The sequence below is a fragment of the Cololabis saira genome, chromosome 5 (genome assembly GCF_033807715.1).
Source record: "Cololabis saira isolate AMF1-May2022 chromosome 5, fColSai1.1, whole genome shotgun sequence".
Classification (NCBI taxonomy): domain Eukaryota; kingdom Metazoa; phylum Chordata; class Actinopteri; order Beloniformes; family Belonidae; genus Cololabis; species Cololabis saira.
The window spans coordinates 32,275,190-32,289,690 of NC_084591.1; the positions used below are offsets into that span (position 1 = coordinate 32,275,190).

Genomic DNA, 14,501 nt, shown 5'->3' on the forward strand with positions numbered 1-14,501 from the left:
ACGAATGCTTTTAAATAGAAGAGCCTCTGAACTGTTCACCCACGGCCTCCACAGGTGAAAGTGATTTCAATGTACCAACCGCAAAGCGCTAATGGTGTTTTATTTTGAAAATATTTTGAAAGGTCTCTGTTCGTGGAGCAGAACCCTGAGACATTAGACATTAGTGTTTAAGTCCCTCCTTATTTTCTTCACACAAACTCTTTCTGCTCAGGTTTCATGAATGAAGGCTGTTATCGTGACAGCAATGACATAAAAATAAGAATGTAAAAGGATTAAGTCTACAAGAACTGGAGCAAGCTTTTAACAGATCAGTAGGTGTTACTCTGTGGTGTGTTGAACCTCCAGCAGGTGCTGAGGCTGCTGGACACACACACACACACACACACACACACACACACACACACACACACACACACACACACACACACACACACACACACTGCAGAGTACCGTAGCGTCTTCAGTGACCAGGCTCCCCGAGTTTCCAGACAGGTCCAGGTGGGTCAGGGAGGTTGAGAAGAGCTGATTGGAGGACAACACCTTGCTAAGACATCCCAGACCTGAAAGCAAATCAGACCACACTTGGATTATCCCACAGATCCTAAAGATCCCACAAATCCCACAGATCTCAGCTCATCCGTCCTCATTCTAAAGCGATGTGGTTAAGGGAGGTTGATTGACAGCTCTTGAGTTCACCTGAAGATCAGATACGGGATTAGAGAAGCAGTTGTTGTTGAATACCAATTTGAAAGGAATATAAAACCATTTCCAAATGGTTTCAATGTTCTAGATAGAGAAAGAATATTCACACATGGAAAACATTCAGGACAGGTCTCAATCTTCCCAGGAGTGAACGTCCCAGCAGATGTACCCCAACATCAGACCATGCAATGCTCAGAGAACTAGAAAGAAATCAGAGATCTCTATGGCAGAGCCGACACACGCATGAGCATGTTTGATCTTAGAGTCAGGGACAGCCCATTAAAAGAAGACTGAATCTGTTTGGACGCAGGACCGAGGTCCAAAAACCTGCATCTGAACAGACCAGCAGACTTCTGGAAGCACACATGAAACCGACGTGGAGATGTTTTGGTCTTCACCTCCAGACCCACCGTCAAGCACGGGGGTGAAGGATAACTGGAGACTTGCACTCATTGGCTATGCATCCTTCAGAGGATGACGCCTTCCTGGTCTACAAAGGCTTCCGAAAAAACTGACCCAATTCCAGATCTGAACCTGGCTTAGATGCTGTGGTGGACTTTCAGAGATCTGGGGAGAAGTGAATGTCCAAAAACCTCAACATTTTAAAGAAGAATGGACCAGAACTCCTCCAGAACCATGAGACGCTGATGAAGTCACACAAGAAACATCTACTGTAAGATGATGTTGCTCGTCTGAGGTCTTATCAGTCTCTGAAACTCTGAAACCCACTATGATCACATTATTTCTATTATGATGTTACAGTATTAAAAGAGTGGGTGCTGACTTTAGCAGATGTGTTGTATGTACCTTTAGCTGTCATCGACACTCGACTCAGGGAAAGATGACTGACTCCTTCATCCAGATGTTGTAACTCCTGACTTAGAGCCATTACACCTACAAGAGAAAACACACAACACAACCTTGAGAAAAAACCCAACCCTCACAGAACGGGAGACGGACACCAGAGGTCTGGAATTCATGTGATCCAGCAGATGGTTGACAGCTCTGATAATGGCATGTTGAAGGGATTCATGGAAAGCATACCTTTGTCTTCTACTGGGTTGCCGGACAGGTTGATGGACTGCAGGGGGGAGCACTTGTGCTCTCGGAGGGCTGCACTCATTTTGACTGCAAAATCTCTGACAACAACACGATAACAACGATTTGATTTGAACCAATGATTTAGATGGTAAATTAAAAACAGAGACAGTCTGCTCAGGTTTACATGGTGAATACAGATTCATAACACGTCTGACTTATCAACAATGTTATTTGGAAAACTTACACGTGACTGGATGTGGGAAAATGTTTGTACATTTGAGTTGTTTGTTTCAAGAAGAGAGACTTTTGAAGAGTTGCAATACCAGGTTCAGCTGCTCTGTCATTGCATATTGTTAGTTCCGCTATATTTGACAGAGGAGAACTGGACAAACCTTTCATTGATGTCACCCATAGGTATCTAAAGACTGGTTTTGAAGCCATGGTTAGCACCTTCTAAGTTAAGTGTTAGTACAACCCACAGCACAACTGCTTTATTATGTTTAAAATGAGAATGACTGTGCTGTTTTAGGTCAGTAAAGGAAATATAAGTAACGTGATTTCGACCTTAGCAAGGAGCTGGATATAGCCCGTTTGTTTTACATAAGCAGCGTGTCTTTAAAAGCTCCAGGCAGGATCTTAGCTTCCTATCAGTTGCTGGTGGACGTTTTCGGCTCCATTCCAAGGAATGTGTATTTTCGGCTGGGGAAGCTGCTAAAACTTCTCTTTGAGGATTTTGTATTTCCTTCCAAAATATCTCCCTAAAAACGTTTTTTTCTTCTTCTCTGCATCTGTGGATGGATTTCTGTCTGCGGATGAAATTTTTCCCGACCAGCAGCAGACAGTAGCATTGTGGAGTTTCAACACTACAACGTCAAAGACCTTACACACCTGCGTTAAGTTAAGCTGTCTGCAATATCAGCTGTAAATTAGCTAAATATGTCTGCTTGGGGGAGCTGAGAGTCAAGTGCTTATTTATAAAGTGCCTTTGTGAATGTGTGTAGAAGGAGCTGTTGTTTTCTCTTCTTTACCTGCTTTATGCTGCACTCAAGTTTGTCTCAAAAACACTCACACTTTGAGTCCACAGTCCTCCAGAGAGAGCTCCTGCAGACTTGGAGAGCTGGACAGGAGGAAGGTCAGCTGCTGTTGGACATCAACTGACTGAGGACACAAAGAGAAACGTGAACTTCAGTGCTTCCAACTTTCTGTTTTTGCTCTTTTTACAATGTGTTCCCTCAGCTGGTCACAAGGGTAATTCCACTTAGTTTAAGTGGAAATGGTCCATATAGGATTGGAGCTAAGCTTTCTCTTCTTTGTTTGGTGCATAGCATATGCACTTTATATCATGTATTTTGTGATTAAAAAAGGCCTTGAAAGACTGTTGTTTCTGCCATCAGCACCAGGGGTGCTAATGTGGGAACAGAACACAAGCAAAAGAGAAAAATGAAGCAAAAGTGTACCAGTTTGATTTCTTTGCAGCAGAGCCTGGTAAACCACTGGTTGAATGACAGAGCTGCCACTGCCAATGCCAAGTCGCTGAGGAGACAACCAACAAGGAACTGTAACTTTGATCAGATGAGACTACATGAAGAAGCAGCAAAGCTGTATCTCACCTGCTGTCCAGGTGGCTGAAGTCCTGCAGGTTGAACTTCCTCCACTGATGTATGTAGTAAAGGTTATCAATGTCCTACACAAACATACAAGTCTCATTTTAAGGCACAAATCAGAAACCAGTTCTTCTCAACTGAACCAGTTTACAAAAAAACAGGCCCCTCTGAAGTGTTATGTGTGAGATTACAGTGGTCACGTACCCACTGGATCTCCTCCTTAAATGCCATCTCATTTAAGTCGCACAGGGCAGCATACGTGTCAGAGAATCCTCCTGGTCAACATCAGACAAGTATTTACCTTCAGATACCATCATTCCACACAAAACAAGTATATCATATCATACCATCTCATAATAATAATGGACTGGATTTATATCGCACTTTCCTGGACACTCAAAGCGCTCAACAAACAGTGCTCTACAGAGTTATTGCTAAATGGAATTCTCTTCCGGATTACATTTCTAAAACCCAGAGATAGGTCAGTTTCAAAAAACAAGTGAAGAAACTCATAGCTCACAAAAGGTAGTGTAGCCATAAATTATTTATTTACGGTGTGTCTTGCTGTATCTGAGTGTGTGTGTTTTTGACACTGTACTGTATGTGTGTGATGATCCCCCACAAAATCACATGTCACTATATCTGATTGGATGTTAAGACTATGCTTTGCTGCTATTTGCTTGCTAAATGATTTGCTAAATTTGCTGATTTGCTAATGGCTGGTACTTTTATAGACTGTACGTTGTATATGTACCGTAAATCTTTTTGTGATGTTTGTTAAATTTGCTGATTTGTTAAATGTTGTTACTTTTATAGACTGTATGTTGTCTATGTAAATCTTTTTGTGATGTTTGTTAGTGTATTTCTGAACTGTATTTTTAACATATTATTTTTATTGTTTTATTGATCGGACCCCAGGAAGAGTAGTTGATGTAAACTACATCAGCTAATGGGGATCCAAATCAAATCAAATCAAATCAATGAGTCCATTATTAATTCATATTTGGTGATGGTGAACTGTGTAGCTACAGCTGCCCCGGGGCAGACTGACAGAAACGCAGCAGCCAATCCGCACCAACGGCCTCTCCGATGTTGTGCCACAAAGGGAATGCTCATTCAGTTATTGGAGAGATATTAATAATTGTCTTACGATAGTTATTGATAATTAATAAAGAAGATGACTCCATCCATCCATCCATTATCTATACCCGCTTTATCCTTTGCAGGGTCAGGGGTCTGCTGGAGCTTATCCCAGATAATTTTCAGGCAAGAGGCAGCAGGGGTCACCCTGGACAGGTCGCCAGTCCATCGCAGGAATTATCAAAATGAATCAATCAAAACGGGGCACCAGCTGACTTGATCAGGAAATAATAACTAAACAGCAAAATCAGTCTCAAAGTAGCTGTTATTCCATACGTGCCAGCCTGTTGCCAGGGATGGCGTTACAGAATAACAGTGAAGGAAGGAGTCTGAACACAGACCTTTGCAACCAGCAGCTGTGACAAATATGTATAAAATAAACACAAACAACTTTCTCATTCAAATGAATCAGAATTCATAAATGAAATTCAAAAGAAAAAGCTCAAGCACATCAGCAAACCAATTAGGCCAGGTGCATTATTCAAAAATGCAATACAAATACAGTTAAATAAATTAAATTCAGAAATAAAATAAGGTTGAGTCTCAAATAGGCACTTAAGCAGACTCTCAATTTAAAATTAAAACTAAAGCTGACTCAATACAGCAATTCAAGCACTAGTACCTGTAACGTTTACAGTGGAACTCGTCCGGACATGTTTAGCGTTTAAATGATAATTCAGGCTGGAGCAGCTCCGGTGATAGGAAAATTATTTTTTACAAAATGTACAAATCACTGCGTTCTTGTTGATAGTCCTGTCTTCTTTCTTTTTATACAGAAACTTGCCGTTCAAAGGCCCCAGCAAAGATTTTCTCGCCTCGCTCCCCTGAGTCGCATCCATGTCTGTTGTCATCCTACTTTGTTTGTTTGACTAGCAATGCAGGTGGGAAGTGACCCTGGTGAAGAGCAGCTCTCTCTTTCCTGCTTTCCTCGTCTCTGTGTGGGCGAGGGGATGCAGGATGGGCACTGAAGCTGGGCTTCCTTCAGCTCCAGGTTGGTCCAAAGGCGTTCACGTCGAGGCATGCAAGGGACCCATGTTCCGTTCATCTGGTGCTCGGATCGTTCGCGGGTCACTGCAGACTGTGGTTGCCATTTCAAGGCAACCAGATGCTACTTCAGGCACAATAATGGAGAAAGCCGACCCATAGCTAGTAGCTCTTCATGCTAAAATAAGAGCTGTGACCTTCTTCATAGCTCACAGAGAACTCCATGGGACAGTGGACAGGGCTGAGGGAGAAGAACGCTTGGGAGAAAAAGAGAGAGAGACGGGGGAGGTTGCTCTTTATAGACAGACCTGAGCTGCCATAAATCGGCAGCGGCCCCTCCTGTGATTGGGGGTTCATGCCCAATGAGGAGGCTATTCCTTATCACCAAGGGCCGTAAATGCAAAGCCTGCTGAGGCCTTGAGTCATTTTGGAGGTTCCTTTGTTTCAAACCATGCAGTCAGCTGTAATAAATTGAGGCTGGCCTCAGAACTAGGCCTCAGAATTTAAATCAAGTCTTCCCATGTTCAACATGTCCAACCACTGCCGGAACATTCATACACATTCACACACAAGTGTCTTGCCCAAGGACACAATGACAGATGACTGGGGGAGCGGGATTCGGACTGCCAATCCTTGGACAACCTTCTATACCACCTGAGGCCCCAGGGGCTCTATTCTGTCCTGATGTCCTGATTCTTCAACTTTACTGTCATACATTGAGGAAATGTTTTTTGGAAGGAGTATTCAAACATGTAACCATTTTGGTGCATTCGGGGTGAGGGAGGGGCCTACCACAGGGGCCCGGCTGGCCGTCCAGCTGCTCCTCAACCATGGTCATCAGTGTGTGGAGTCTCTCCTGCAGATCTGGGGGAACCATCTTTAGAAGCTTTCTGGTGATAGAACAAATACATGTATAACATAAAGGTCCTACTGGATCTGCATCCATAGCAGCAGCTCAGGAAGGCTGGACCAGGGCACAGGTATGCTGGAGTTTCCAGTCAAGACTGAAGAAGTTTTTCTCTCAGTCAAAGTAATTCGTTCCATCATACAAATGTGGTGTAAAATCACCGGGGAGAAACTACATTAACTGTAAACAACATCAGAGTGTAGAGCAGACTGAACTGAGAGTCAGCGATTGGTTAAAATGAAGAATTGCGAGATCTCAGGAAAATTAACCCGTCAGCAGGATGTTCCTGCTTTTGGAGACATTGTGACAGTTTCTGTTTGGGGGCCCTTGTTTGATAAAACTCTTTAATATGGGCAGAGGCGATTCTAGGGTCTGTTGGGGCCCTAGGCAAAAATTTCTAGGGGGCCCCTCAAACCAGCATTCATCACCGTTATGTTATAATAAACTGACACCAACGAAAACGTTATGAAATTTTGTTTTTTATTCCAAATGTTTTTCTTTACCTTCGGCTGAGCTGAATCGGCTCCATTTAAAACTTCCATGAACGTAAAATTCTGTGCACACGACACTGTGTGTATTTTTTTTTTTTTTTGACACTGTGTACAGGTGGATGATCCGTGATCATGGGAATGACGACATAGGGGCCCTTGAGGGAGGTTTCTTACTGGCTACTGAGATGTCATTGATAAATGCCCTATGTTTGTTTAAGGAGGGAGGTGTGGTCATTGCGGTTACCACATTTTGAGATCTGTGGAGTAAAAACAGCCTTCAAAATAGTTTTTTATTCCTCAATACCCCTGACAGGAAACACCTTTGTTTATAGTAATAATTAAAAAAAAAAAAAAAAATTTTTTTTTTTTTTTTTGGGGGGGGGCCTTATGGGCCCCCCAACAACTCGGGGCCCCAAGCAGTTGCCTGCCTTGCCTGTTCACAAGCTGCGCCCCTGAATATGGGGGAGGTCAGACCCTTTAAGATGATCCGTGGTGATGCATTAATCTGCTAAGGGTCTTTAGGGGAGGATGAGAAGGCAGGTGAAAGGCAGCTAAAAGGCCGGGTTAACCCTGGAAAAGTCACCAGTGTTGCAGGACCATTTGACTTTATGCTTTATGCTAAAGAGTTGTTTTCATTTGTAGTCTGTAAACAAGAACATTAAAGTACTTCACTGTGAAGACCTGCAACTGTGACTCAGTTAAGCAGCATCCGAGTATTGTAAAAGTATTGTAAAGTCAGATGTGCGGGGCTTTAGCTGCAGTATGTGAGATAACTAGGTTCATTTAGGCAGCTCAACTCTAATATGAACTTTAGATTCACAAATCTAGAAAGGTTTTTTTCTTCCTAAAGTCCAACAGATTAATGCATCACATGAAAATCTTAAAGGAGCTGAAACCGCACCCCATCTCCCATCACACTGGCGTTTTAATGACTAGGGACCCAGAAATAGAAACTTGATCATGGCCCCTAAAAGGCTAGGGTGTTTGGCTTGCAAAACCTTTTAGGGACTCTTTTGTCAATGTTTATAGTGTAAATACTGGATATGGTCCTAGAATTTTATGTTTAAACATGTCACATTCAGATGTACTTTTGTTATATTATTTGGGTTCTTGTTCATGTTTTTTGTTAACTGCGCCTTGTCTGTATCTGTGTAACAGTGGAATTGAAACGAGGCAACAGCACATCCTGAACTTATTGGTTCTGTTACAGACAGACAACCTGAGGGACACCCACCGTGGAGAAGAATCATGGAAAATCCTCTTCAGTGCAGCAGTCATGTGACTGATCATGGCTTCCATATCTGTGACATGGAGTACGCTGAAGGACAGAATCTGTTGGTCCACTTCCAACACCACCTGGAACCACATTACACATGATGGACTTGCATGAACCAGAGAATGTTGTCTGTGCCCGTCTAACAGTTTTTCAATTGTTTTCATCAACTTCAGGAGAGTTGAAAGGACTGAAATCATCCTCAGATCACCTTGCCACAAAGTAGTTGCAATGACTGAGGCCCCAGGATAGGGCCCAGGGGAACACCAGTAGTGGGTCGCCATAGCAAATCATTCTATTCTATTTCATCCCGTCCTCTGTCTCCTCTATTTGCAAACCCACTAGCTTCATGTCCTCTTTCGCCATATCCATAATCCTCCTATATGGTCTACCTCTTTGTTGTCTGCCCGTTAGCTTTGTCAGCATATTTCTTCCCATATATTTTCCTGTAGTTTCTTGTGCTGGCCCCCCCTTCTCCTCCCTTTTCTCTCTTTTGTCCATGTTGCAGCATGATTTGCCGGAAACCGGAACCTGCAGGTGGTCGTGGGTGGCTTGTAGCTTGCATTACGGAGCACAAGTCTTTCCCTGACCCTGCACCCCTACCTGGGACTTGCTGATTGGGCCGGAGCTTAGGGAGCTGCGTGCTGGCCTGCGGTCCCCACCCCCGGTCATCCCGTTGCTGGCCCCCCTTCTCCTCCCTTTTCTCTCTCTGCAGGTGGTCGTGGGTGGCTTGCAGCTTGCATTACGGAGCACAAGTCTTTCCCTGACCCTGCACCCCAACCTGGGACTTGCTGATTGGGCCGGAGCTTCGGGAGCTGCATGCTGGCCTGCGGTCCCCACCCCTGGTCATCCCGTTGCTGGCCCCCCCCTTCTCCTCCCTTTTCTCTCTTTTGTCCTGCAGGTGGTCGTGGGTGGCTTGCAGCTTGCATTACGGAGCACAAGTCTTTCCCTGACCCTGCACCCCAACCTGGGACTTGCTGATTGGGCCGGAGCTTCGGGAGCTGCGTGCTGGCCTGCGGTCCCCACCCCTGGTCATCCCGTTGCTGCTTCCACCTGCCTGCTGTGCTGTTGCCGTCCCTGACCCACCAGTCTGGCCCTCGGCAGGAGGGTCCCCCCTTATGAGCCTGGTCCTGCTCAAGGTTTCTTCCCTCCTAAAGGGGAGTTTTTCCTTGCCACTGTTCGGCTTAAGACTTTTCTCCCTCTAGGGGAGTTTTTACCTGCCATTGTTTATGTAATAACTGCTCGGGGGTCATGTTCTGGGTATGGGTCTCTGGAAAGCGTCTAGAGACAACTTTTGTTGTATTAGACGCTATATAAATAAAATTGAATTGAATTGAATTGAATTATATCCATGGTCCCTGAGCTTGTTAAACTAACTAAAACTGAAATAATCAAATACGGTGAAAAACAAAATAAAAATAGAAACTTTTAAGACATCACAAACTATTATAACTCTGCTGAAGAGAACATTGGTATCTTCAGCTCTTTTTTTTTTTTCATCAGTGCCACCATCTATAAACCACATAATGTCTTCTAAACCTCTTCTAACTCATCACTCCTGACACTTTGCTCCACCCACTCCACCTTGGCTGTACTCTCCTCTTCACCTTTTTTCCACACTCCATTGTTCTGACCCCAAGTACTTAAACTACTATACCTCCTCCACCTCTACTTCTCGTAACCTAACCATTCCACTCTCCTCCCTCTCATTAACACAAATATACTCTGCCTTCCTATGCCTGAACCTCATTCCTCTTCTTTTTAGTGTTTAGTGCATATGTGCATATGCCCACCTATCCGGCTTTTCCCTTCACCTGTTCCTTGTTCTCAGCACAGATCCCTGTCATCTGCAAACATGATAGTCCAAGGAGATTTCTGCCTGACCTCACCTGTGAGCTTGTCCATCCCCATAGCAAACAAAAAAGGGTTCAGAGCTGTACCATGATGCAATCTCACCTCTACTTTGAATCCTTCTATCACACCTACCATACATCTTAGCTCCTTCATGTCATTCACAGTCCCAGTCTTGGCACCCTGTCATATGTTTAGTCTAAATCCACAAACACAAGATGCAGCTTCTTGCCTATATTTCTCCATCAGCAATCTTAAAGCAAATATTGCCTTTGTAGAGCTCTGTCTGATCATGACCCCATGCTGCTGCTCACAAATAGGGATGTTCTTTCTTAATTGAGCTTCCACTTCTCTTTCCCAGATCTTCATTGTGTGGCTCATCAGCTTTATGCCTCCATAGTTACGGCAGCTGTGGACATCAACCTTGTTCTGAAAAATCAGCAGTAGAACACTTTGCGATCATTGTTCTGGCATCTTCTATCTTTCTTAGATCATGTTGAACGTTCTATTAAAAGTTCAACTGCTATCTCTCCTAAACATCCCCACACCTCCAAACTGAATTCTAACTAGCCTCGCGAGAAATGTTGCTTGCTGTAGCCTCGGTGGTAGTTCTCGCGAGGTTAGTGGGAACAACAGGAACAATCTCGGAACAACAAATCAGAGATGGATGGATGTAACGAGAGAGAAGGCATTTCTGCCAAAAAAGCAAAGACTTCATGTAAATATCTCCAAAAATGGGATACTTTCCTAATGAAGAGCAGGATGGGGCACAGTTACGCATTCTGAAAGATTTGTAACTGTGATTTTAGTGTCTCTCACAGGGGAATGAATGATGTCGGTGAGCAGCACAAGCGTGGCTAGAGGCACAGAAACATGCATTCACTGACTGTAATCAGTCAGTGAACGCCAGAGAGCCACATGAGTGAAAATGAGCGAAATGTTTCACTTGAAGACAACCAGTGTGTAAAAGAAATACATGTGCTTTAATTCACTTCTGTGTTTTCATTTAGGCTCTATCATAGGAATTACATACATAGGAATGCCCAGAGCATTTCAGTGTCAACAAAGGTAGGCCTATCAGATTCACGTAATTGTAGATTTGTTGTAAACCTCTCTTAGAATGTAAGGGATACTGGACCTTGGTCGGGCTTGGAGGGAAAGCGGGTGGCAGAAAATGTCCCTTATATTTAGATCCAAAACAGTGACAGGTATGGCTTAGGGCTCCACCTCTCCTGTTGTCTCGGCCAACCATCCTCATCCTAATCATTCTAGGCAAGATTTCTTACCGTGCCTATGCAAGAAGGGAAGTGTTGATGAAACATCTCCCCCCTGTTTTTTAAGTCAAAGGTGAGTATCTTTGGCTTAAAAAGAAGTCTGTTATTTCTGTTAGCGATGGACTTTTTCAAAGGATCTGACCCTCACAGAGCAGGACCAGACTCCTGCACAGATTCACCTGGGCTCTAACGAGAGCCATTCTGAACAAAAACATGGATGAGTTCGGATCCTCTGAATGGCACTGAGGAAGTTGTACGCTGACGACCTACCTGTGTGAGGCTGGGGATGTTGATGGAGGAAATCTCCAGGTAGCTGAATGTGTTCTCCACCTGCAAAAATCAGAAATCAGAAACTGGGACAGTTAAATTCCTCTGAGGTCCTCACTGATGTTTTCAGTCCCAAACATGTTAAAAGGTTCCTCCAAATACACCCCTGTACTCTGAGGTTACACTACATTAACATGTGCACTGAAAACATTGTTCAACAGGTTAACTAGACTGGATAAATAGATGAAGCACGGTGCTTAAAGGAACTTATATTTGAACGGTCATTGCTGAAGATTGGCTGCTGATCAATGTTCGATCAGGGTTTTACCTTGAGCGGGTTCTTGTTTGTGACCAGGTAACCTCTCCACCGACTCAGCACCTGCACACACACACATGCACACGCACACGCACACGCACACGCACACGCACACGCACACGCACACGCACACACACACACACACACACACACAGAGAACCTAAAACACTAGAAACAGCATTGCTATCGTCTTTATGGACGTCCTCTCAGAGATTTGTTTCTGGCTCAGGAGAGACAGACTACTCACCACAAACCGGTCTGCAGATTTACCACACGGCTGGCTGGGGGCGTTCAGGATGACGGGGGCGACCACACACACTCTGTGAGGCTTCACCAGCTCTGAGATTTCATCTGTTCACAGATCAAACAAGGTCAGACAGAAAGAATTTCCTCTGCATTCGCTTTTATTTAAAGAGGCACCACCGGAAATGCAGAAGTTTCATGCCGTTCAGCTTGTATTCATGCTGTTAACAGACCACAGAGCCCAGTTCTTCACTGGTCTGGAGGAGTCTGGAGGTGAAGTTGATCAAATCTGTCCAAACATCCTCAAGTCAGAAGTCCCTTCTAAAACAACAACCAAACAGGTTGGATGACAGGTCTGATCACAGGGTGGAAGATGACATGAGCATCATAGGTTTGCATGGGATGAACGACACTGAAAGAGCTAACCTATGTTAGGTCCATCCATCCATTGTGGAAGCAGCAGTCAAATCAGACCTCCTTCTGCTGTTTGAGACCATGTGAGCCATCTCTCCAGGGTGTCTTGGGTCTGTCTTTCTGTCTCGGGTTCTCCCCCAGGGGAGTCGTCTAGGAGACATCCAGATGAACAACCTTAGCTGTGTCCTCTGGACGTGCAGGAGCCGTGACTCTGCTCCAAGTCTCTCCTGAAAGACTGAACCTCTCCTTCTATGCACCCTGCAGGAGAAACTTATATGAGCTGATTGTGTCGTCGTCTAGCTCTTTCCGTCACTCCCCACAGTTGGTGACCACAGGTGAGAGTAGGAACATGTGGTCACCTCCGTCTTCACTACAACACTCAGGTACAGGGAACGCATTGCGGAAGATGATTGACCTCCTTATTGTGATATAAGGGTTTGTGTGCCCGAATAATCCTTGGAGCTGTGTTGCCAGGGGCAACCTCTTCAAAGGAAAACTGCACAGTGTTTCCACACAAAATGTTGAAATCTGTTCTTCAAAACAGAATATTAGAACCAAAGCAGCTTGTTAGATGTTAGAAAGTTGTGCAGAGCAGCAACTCAGTTTAACATCTGTAGCTGTGAGTGACATCAGCGCTACCATCCCACTTATATCTACCTGGCAGTAAAGATAGATGACTTAGATTGATATTTAGCAGACTTCCCAATTAACCCAGTTGGATTAGAGTTAGGGGTAACTGCTCAGACCTCAATGAAAGTATGTCTTTAAAATGATCTGCTGAAGCTAATGCATTTATCTGAAAACTGGGCAGAAGGGATTCAAGTTTTAGGTAATTGCTGTCGGGGTTTGAACCGTCTTTTAATTTAACAAAAGCACTGTAAGGACAGGAAGACAAAACAAACCCAAAATACCTCCACTACATAAAACACAAGACCAGGAAGAAACAGAGTAGGTAGGACAGATGGACGAACCAGCCAGGAGGAAGACAAAGACAAGACTATGGCCGTTTCTCCGTGTGGAAACTTGTCTGTACTTCTGACACGTCGTCATCTGCAGCCCGAGTTTTGTTCCAACTCTCAAGTCCGCATCACAGACCACAAAGACAATGGACTAAACATTAGGTCACGTGACCCGTTGGTTTCTGAAGACCTGTTTTGAAGTCTATTTTTCTTCATACACGAACGTTGCCCGGGAAGCCGACGGCTAAACATGCACTGCATGTCAGTCAAAGGTAGCTGTGGCTACCGGCTCTTTCAGGTCACCTCCTCTCTGGATCCAGACCTGCCCCTGATGGAGGTTCTTACGTCAGTTTGCATCGGTGCGCGCCTGCAGACTGACTCATGTTTCTTTCATGAAAACCGTTGGCGTTGCTGACTGTCAGAGTGGAAACTCGTCGAGCCTACAGCTTCCCTGAAGCTCTGGCTCACTGAGGGGAGTCTGTGCTGATGAGGAGCACATCTGTGATGTTCCACAAGCGTTCCTCTTGGAAGTTTCTGTGTATGTGGAGTTGAAATGACTTTACCTCCAGACAAGATGAGAACACGAACTGAGTTCTGTAGTCTGCTACACAGCACATCTTTAGGTGGACAGAAGGTAACCATGGAGACGCTCTTACCTCGCAGCTTCTGAGAGACACCGTCCATGCTGTAGATCAGGAAACCATCAGCTGTGATTCTCCGCTGCACATCAGCAACACGCTCAAGTCACCTGCCGGTACAGAACTTGCAAAAGTGGTCCAGCGCTGTGGAGGGGCGGGGCTTGGGGGGCGTGCCATCACACGCACACATCCTGTCTCATTTTTATGAGTCACTGTTCTAGAAAAACAGGCAGGAAGTTGAGCACACCTCCTCTGCAGAGCTAACCGCTGTCAGGAAATGTGCACTTTGATCTGAGCACCAAATGAGGCTTTGAGAGCTTCTACTGCAGGAGAAACGGTCACATGAACACTTTGGCAGCTCTGTCACAGACCGTCTGGCTGCTATGACCTTCAGTCA

At 44.7% G+C, this 14,501-nt stretch overlaps 1 protein-coding gene across 2 annotated transcripts in view; it reads right to left on the reverse strand.

Annotated features, from left to right (window-relative positions):
• carmil2 (capping protein regulator and myosin 1 linker 2) overlaps window positions 1–14,196 on the reverse strand; it is a 56,536-nt gene extending 42,340 nt beyond the window's left edge. The window contains exons 1-13 of one of the 2 annotated variants that reach the window (XM_061721588.1): window positions 14,123–14,196; window positions 12,098–12,201; window positions 11,863–11,913; window positions 11,538–11,597; window positions 8,104–8,225; window positions 6,264–6,361; window positions 3,552–3,622; window positions 3,354–3,427; window positions 3,201–3,276; window positions 2,813–2,901; window positions 1,747–1,841; window positions 1,510–1,596; window positions 451–560 (exon numbers count right to left, since the gene is read on the reverse strand). In XM_061721588.1, coding sequence (XP_061577572.1) covers window positions 451–560; window positions 1,510–1,596; window positions 1,747–1,841; window positions 2,813–2,901; window positions 3,201–3,276; window positions 3,354–3,427; window positions 3,552–3,622; window positions 6,264–6,361; window positions 8,104–8,225; window positions 11,538–11,597; window positions 11,863–11,913; window positions 12,098–12,201; window positions 14,123–14,150 — 1,065 coding nt within the window. In that variant the 5' untranslated portion in view covers window positions 14,151–14,196. Of the gene's footprint in view, window positions 1–450; window positions 561–1,509; window positions 1,597–1,746; window positions 1,842–2,812; window positions 2,902–3,200; window positions 3,277–3,353; window positions 3,428–3,551; window positions 3,623–6,263; window positions 6,362–8,103; window positions 8,226–11,537; window positions 11,598–11,862; window positions 11,914–12,097; window positions 12,202–14,122 lie in introns of those variants that run through there. The other variant, XM_061721587.1, reaches the window with a different exon arrangement.
• Window positions 14,197–14,501: the final 305 nt, after the last annotated feature.